Source organism: Salminus brasiliensis, chromosome 25 (assembly GCF_030463535.1).
Source record: "Salminus brasiliensis chromosome 25, fSalBra1.hap2, whole genome shotgun sequence".
Classification (NCBI taxonomy): domain Eukaryota; kingdom Metazoa; phylum Chordata; class Actinopteri; order Characiformes; family Bryconidae; genus Salminus; species Salminus brasiliensis.
In genome coordinates, this window is record NC_132902.1 from 21,149,446 (window position 1) to 21,156,945 (window position 7,500).

At 46.4% G+C, this 7,500-nt stretch overlaps 1 protein-coding gene across 2 annotated transcripts in view; it reads right to left on the reverse strand.

The window, feature by feature from the left end:
* The window catches only part of LOC140548220 (neural-cadherin), a 343,076-nt gene that overhangs the window by 335,302 nt on the left and 274 nt on the right, over nt 1-7,500 (reverse strand). For both annotated transcript variants that reach the window (XM_072671671.1, XM_072671672.1), the window contains exon 1: nt 6,478-7,500. This exon is cut by the window's right edge and continues 274 nt beyond it. In XM_072671671.1, the coding sequence (XP_072527772.1) occupies nt 6,478-7,500 (1,023 nt within the window). The remainder of the gene's footprint in view (nt 1-6,477) is intronic.

Consider the following 7,500-nt stretch of genomic DNA (forward strand, 5'->3'; position numbering starts at 1 on the left):
AAAAAGCTATACAAATAAATTTGACCTGACTTGACTTGACTATACTGTACATCAGCTCACAGGCCTTAGCAAACTGTCCAGTGGTAATCACAGCAGCCTTTTGTACCAGGATGTACAAAGCAGTGAGTTTAGTGGAGCATTATGATTGATTAATGAGGCAGAGTCCTACTAATGAACTCCTCCTGACATCAGGTCGGCCTGAACTCCAGCATTTTCCAACCTTATCTCATACCAACAGTTCCTTGTATGTTTAATAGAAAAGCTGTTGACCAATAGAGATCAAGAGGGTACAAGCTGGAGCAAAGGCTGGAGGATTTGCTTAGAGGTTAGGGTTAGGTTAGGGTTAGGTGTATCACGGCAGAATTATTATAAGGATACAGAAACATCCCTGCTATCTTTCTTATATGTGTGTGTTGGCGTGCAGAGGGCTCGTCTAGTCTGAGGTCAGCAGATGCCATCCTCCTCACTCCTGATTAGACCAGCTGTTTTCCCTCATTACTGCTCTTTCTTCACTCCAATGAGACACACACGTGGTGCAATATTCACACACAGACTGGCCGTATAGGAGTTAACGAGCACGCACACACACACTGTCCTCATGCGCGGCCGGGAGCCTAGCGTGCGGACAGGCCGTGATTAACACAGTAACACGCCGCGCTAATTAAATCACAGACTCTGGCCTTCCTCCCAGCCAATGAGAGCATGAGCGCAGGCGGAAACCCAGCGGAACTTAAAAGCGGCTTGCTTCATTCCTCCCTCGAAGAAATGCAGCAGTTCCCTTCAGCTAACTGCACTGCCACTCTTAAAATCCCCGAAATGAGAAAGTGAATGAGATGGGATTACACAGCTAATGCGAGCAGATGAAGGAAGGTCGAGCAGAATCTCCCCCTCAAAAAGGATTAGAGCGTCCAGGCTTCCCATAGAGCCCAGCTCCGCCTGCCCAACATAGCAGAGCCTGCAAACCACACCAAAGCTAAACCTAAAACCACCCAAAACCAGACCAAAACTTGAACCTAAAACCAATCAAAACCAGGCCAAAACCCAAACCTAAAACCACCCAAACCCAGACCAAAACTTAAACCTAAAACCAATCAAAACCAGGCCAAAACCCAAACCTAAAACCACCCAATACCAGACCAAAACCTAAACCTAAAACCATCCAAAATCAGACCAAAACTCAAACCTAAACCCACCCAAAACCAGACCGAAACCCAAACCTACCCAAAACCAGACCGAAACCCAAACCTACCCAAAACCAGACCGAAACCCAAACCCATCCAAAACCAGACCGAAACCCAAACCTACCCAAAACCAGCCCGAAACCTAAACCCACCCAAAACCAGACCGAAACCCAAACCTACCCAAAACCAGACCAAAACTCAAACCTAAACCCACCCAAAACCAGACCAAAACTCAAATCTAAACCCACCCAAAACCAGACCAAAACTCAAACCTAAACCCACCCAAAACCAGACCGAAACCCAAACCTACCCAAAACCAGACCAAAACTCAAACCTAAACCCACCCAAAACCAGACCGAAACCCAAACCTACCCAAAACCAGACCAAAACTCAAACCTAAACCCACCCAAAACCAGACCTAAACCTAAAACCACCCAAAATCAGACTAAAATCCTAAACCTAAAAGCCCCCAATACCAGACCAATACTAAACCTAAAACTATCCAAAACCAGACCAAATCCAAAACCTAGAACCACACCAAACCCAAACCTAAAACCACCCCAAACCAGACCAAAACCTAAACCTAAAACCAGACCAAACCTAAGACTAAAACCATACCAGACCCAAACCTAAAACCACCCCAAACCAGACCAAAACCTAAACCTAAAACCAGACCAAACCTAAGACTAAAACCATACCAGACCCAAACCTAAAACCACCCAAAACCAGACCAAAACCTAAACCTAAAACCAGACCAAACCTAAGACTAAAACCATACCAGACCCAAACCTAAAACCACCCAAAACCAGACCAAAACCTAAACCTAAAACCACACCACACCAAACCAGACTAAACCAGACCAAACACTAAACCAGACCAAATCTAACAACACAGAATCAATGTGCAGGCCTGAATCGGCAGGTAAACAGATAATGCTGCAGAGTCTCGCTGTAGGACTGATTCTGTTTCAGGAAATCGGTTCAGCTCTCTAAGCGAGCTCTCACCCCGCCTCACTCGCTATCACACACACACACACACACACACACACACACACACACTTACTTCAAAACTTACATGAACAGCAGTGAAGGGCAGACATCCTAGAACGTATTTCTTTCTCTCACTCTCACTCACTCTCTCTCTTTCTCTCTCTCTCTCTCTCTCTCTCTCACACACACACACACACACATACCTGAGATGTCACTGTTTGAATAAGCTGTGTGAGGGCAGATCCAGTGCAGCCGCACACAGAAAGACCCACACAATCATACACCTTCGAAATGATTAAGCAGTGATGTAAAGAGAGATAGAATCAGAGCAGCTGGGAAAACAGTGCTTTAGCTGAACAAAGCCCCCCACAGCGCTCAACTGTAATTGTGTAATTGTTCGTTAAGGGAGGTGGTGGGAGGGGGGGGTGGCTGGTGGGGGGGACATATGCACACAAGCCAGCATAGCAGCTCGGCACAGGAAAACACGCAATGTAAGAGGATTCATGCAGCGCTTTGTAGAGCTAAATGCAGTATGAAATATAGATTGCAGGTAATTAGCTAAAGCGCAGAGTGTAAGAGCAAGCTGTGTCTGTTCTAAAGCTCATGCAGCTTTAAGGAGCAGAATCGCAGCCAGCAGTTACTGTAGCTAATGAGCTAGATACAACTACAGATACAGCAACGAGCAGGAGGTAAGCAGAGCAGAGGTCAGTAAATAGAACTGGACGTCCACCAGGTACTACCTCATGCCCATATGTCATCATTAGTGGACCAATAGAAATGCTCCAAAATGACTTGGATTAACTTCTTTCTACACTGACTTCCACTGCAAGCTAAGAAGGTTTGGACAAAAGTATTGGGACACTTAAACATTACACCTACAGGAGCTTTCATGAGATCCCGTTTTAAATCCTAAGGCGTTAATATAAAGCTGGTCCCCCTTTGCAGCTCCAACAGCAGTTACTGAGTCAGCAGAGCGTTGGAGACTTTTATGTATCCGTGACCCTGCTCTGTAACTTTACATGGTCTGTGGTTCCTAAACGCTTCCACTCTTTTTCACCACTTATAGTTGGTGGTGGAATATCTAGGAGGGAAGAAATTTCACCAACTGACTTGCATGGCTGGATGCCTGATGTTATACACCTGTGACAGTGCGACTGAATGAAATACCTAAAGGTGTGTCCCAATACTTTTGTCCATTTAGTGTCTGAGTTTTTCTTTTTCTTTTTTTTTTTTTTTTGTCAGATAGCGACTGTACATTTTTGCACCTAGAAGTCCTGAGAGCTTGTCCTGCAAGTTATATCATCACCGACAGATATAATCGCCCCCATGTTTTCCTGCCACCCATTTTTACTTCTTTAAGGTTCTTCTTCTTTTGTTTAATGGGTGACATTAGCCTGCCTCAGCTGCCTGCAATCGATCTTAAGGTCTAAACCATCCAAAAAAGTGTTTTCACACTGCAAACCAACCCAACCGTGAGTTAGTTTGACCTCTTCTTCTGGTCAGACCACATGTTAGTCCTTTGGACCGGATCACGGCCTGAGGCACCTTTCATACCAGCTATTCTGGTGTAGACAAAACTGAGAAGTCAGAAGGTCCAGACCAAACAAAGTAGGTGTGAAAGCACCCTTAAAAAAAGCGAGTGTTGCAACAGAAGAACCATTTTGGTTCCATAATGAACCATTAAAAAGATGTGAGTGTGAAGAACCTTCAAATATATATATATATATACTGTATATATATCTGGCTTCAGTCAGAGTCTCTGTGTAATTAAGCATCGAAGTGGAAGCTGACTGAGTCACCCATGTAGCTGTGAGTGAATGCAGTGGGAGACTTTTTCATTGTGTTGTTGACAACACTGCATACATCAGCACCTCTGTCCCGGCAGGTAGGTGCAGCGGCATGGTCAGAAAGCCGGGGGTGATAATGAACCTTCCACTGCATATAATTAACCTGACTTATGCAGACTTCGGTAATGAACCTGGCATTACATATGCTAATGAGCCTGTCACTGCCGATAATCAGTCTAATTAAGCTGGTGTTACATGCGAAAATAAACTAATTTAACCTTCTAATTTACATATGATAATGCACTCAATTAACCTTCCACGTTATATATGACAATGACTCTCCATGACAATACATATTATGCTGGTGCTTGTTGATGTTACACAGGATAATGAGCTTAATTAACCTGATGTAACACATAATAATATGTTTCTCTGCTACATATGATAATGGCCCTCATTCACCTGGAGTTACATGCAAGGAACCCAGAGTTACGTGTAATGATAAGCTTTAATAATAAGCTTAATTAACCTGAGGTAACATATGCTAATAAGCCTAATTAACCTGGCATTACATGCAATTGATAATGCCCATCATTCATCTGGTGTTACATGCAGGATACCTAGAGTTCAACTTAATAATCAATGTGTTGTACACCTGATAATGAGCATAATTAACATTGTGTTACATATGATAATGAGCCTGTCACTGCCGATAATCAGTCTAATTAAGCTGGTGTTACATATGATAATGCACTCAATTAACCATCCACGTTACATATGATAATGCACTCAATTAACCATCCACGTTACATATGATAATGACTCTCCCTGACAATACATATTATGCTGGTGCTTGTTGATGTTACACAGGATAATGAGCTTAATTAACCTGATGTAACACATAATAATATGTTTCTCCGCTACATATGATAATGGCCCTCATTCACCTGGAGTTACATGCAAGGAACCCAGAGTTACGTGTAATGATAAGCTTTAATAATAAGCTTAATTAACCTGAGGTAACATATGCTAATAAGCCTAATTAACCTGGCATTACATGCAATTCATAATAGCCATCATTCATCTGGTATTACATGCAGGATACCTAGAGTTCAACTTAATAATCAATGTGTTGTACACCTGATAATGAGCATAATTAACATTGTGTTACATATGATAATGAGCCTGTCACTGCCGATAATCAGTCTAATTAAGCTGGTGTTACATATGATAATGCACTCAATTATCCATCCACGTTACATATGATAATGCACTCAATTAACCATCCACGTTACATATGATAATGCACTCAATTAACCATCCACGTTACATATGATAATGACTCTCCCTGACAATACATATTATGCTGGTGCTTGTTGATGTTACACAGGATAATGAGCTTAATTAACCTGATGTAACACATAATAATATGTTTCTCCGCTACATATGATAATGACCCTCATTCACCTGGAGTTACATGCAGGATACCTATTTTCAACCTGAGTTCAATTTAATAATCAATGTGTTGTACACCTGATAATGAGCATAATTAACATTGTGTTACATATGATAATGAGCCTAATTAACTAAACGTAACACGTCCATGAATCTAATTATACTGACATAACGTTATAATAAGCTGTCTACTACATATCTCCATATCTCCCGACTTTACACACAGATAATGGCCGTTACACATGATAATGCATCCGTCCACTACATAACATTCGCCTCGAGTTCAAATCCACAAATCCATATGATAATGAGCCTAATTTACCTGACATGATGAAACGGCATCCCCTACTAATCATCCACCTGGTGATAAACCTGCCATTACACATGATAATGAGCTTACGAACCTGGGGTTACACATGATAATGAGCCGTCCACTACACACCTTTCACCTGGCCTTACACGCTGACATCCAGGAGTTACATATGATAATGAGCTCAATTAACATGCTCAGCCAAACTGGCTTTCCACTACATACTGTTCACCTGGCGTTACACACCATCAGTCTGGAGTTACATACACTGATAATCCTGGAATTACACATGATAATGACCCTCATTCGTCTGGTTTTGCACCTTGGTTGAGCCTCATTAACCTGACGCCTCGTATGATAACTCACCACCCAACGACACTAGGTATCATTCACCTGGCGTTACGCACAGACAGCCTGGCGTTACACGTAATGGTAACAGATTAATGAGCGTGACCAGCGTGAACTCGGCTCACTCCAGCGCAGAGAGAAGCGCGTGCGTGCTGTGGAGCAGAAGCGACTTTACTACAAAGACTTCTGAACACTTGGGTGGCAGCACTTTTATTGCAGCAGCGGAACGCACGCGAAGCACGGCAAGTAAATAAACAAACAAGCAAATACACGAATAACGTCTGAGACCTGTGCACGTGCTAAAAATAAAACAAAATAATAATGATAAATAATGCAATCACGCGCACGAGCTCACTTACTAAAAAAAAGTGAACAGCAACTTCTCCGTAAAGTCACTCCGGACTCACCTCTCTTGTCCTGCACTCTGACCGTCACCTCCACCAGCGGCTCGGTCTCGCGGTCCAGGCTCCGAGAGATGAGCAGCTCGCCGCTGTCTCGGTTCACGGCCACCGGAGGGTCCTTCTGCTCTTCCTCTGGCTGAAGCAGCTCGAAAGTAGCCGCTTGGAAGCGCGCGGGGCTCAAGCTCATGATGACGGAGCCCACGGCCGCGTCCTCGGACACGCTGACCAGCGCAGGCTGCTCTGGCTCGTGCACGGAGCGCCGTGACTTCCTCGGTAGCGCGCCTCCGCGGCGCTGCGCCTGGGGCGCGGAGACGGACACGGACACGGGGACGGGAATGGGCACTGAGGGTCTGGCCTGGCGCGGACGGACCTCGATCTCCACGCCCGGGCTGGTGCGTGAGGGCCATCCGCGGTCGCGCGCAAACACGGTGAAGCGCACCGGCGTGGCGAGACCCAGGATGGAGTCCACGAGCAGCACGTCGCCCGTTTTGGGCACCACGTAGAAGCTGCCGTTGCGCGGGAGCGCGAAGTACGTGAGCTCCGCGTTCTTGCCGCTGTCCGTGTCCTCGGCGGCCACGCGGTGCACCACGGAGCGCAGCGCGGTCGCGTCGTCCAGCGCGAGCGTGACTCCCCTGTGCCGGAACGTCGGCTCGTGGTCGTTGGTGTCCAGCACGTCCACGCGCACCGACGCCACCGGCGATGCCGCGGCTCCGGCGGCGTTGCCCGCACGGCGGCACGGCGTAAGCCCCAGTACGTATCCAGAGCGCCGCTCTCGGTCCAGCACGGCGGCGGTCTTCAGCAGCACGTGGCCGCGCTTGTGGTGCGCGAACGCGCGGAACGCCTCGCTGCCGTCCCCCAGCAGCCGCAGGCGCGCGCCGGGCTCCGCGCCCACGCGCCGCGCTGGGATGCTCAGCCCGTTCACGCGCGAGCCCACTGGCGAGTTCTCGAACACGTGGCCGTGGAAGAAAGGTACGCGCTCCGCGTCCCGCGTCCCGTTACCCAGCACGAAGGTGGCGCAGCAGGAGAGCA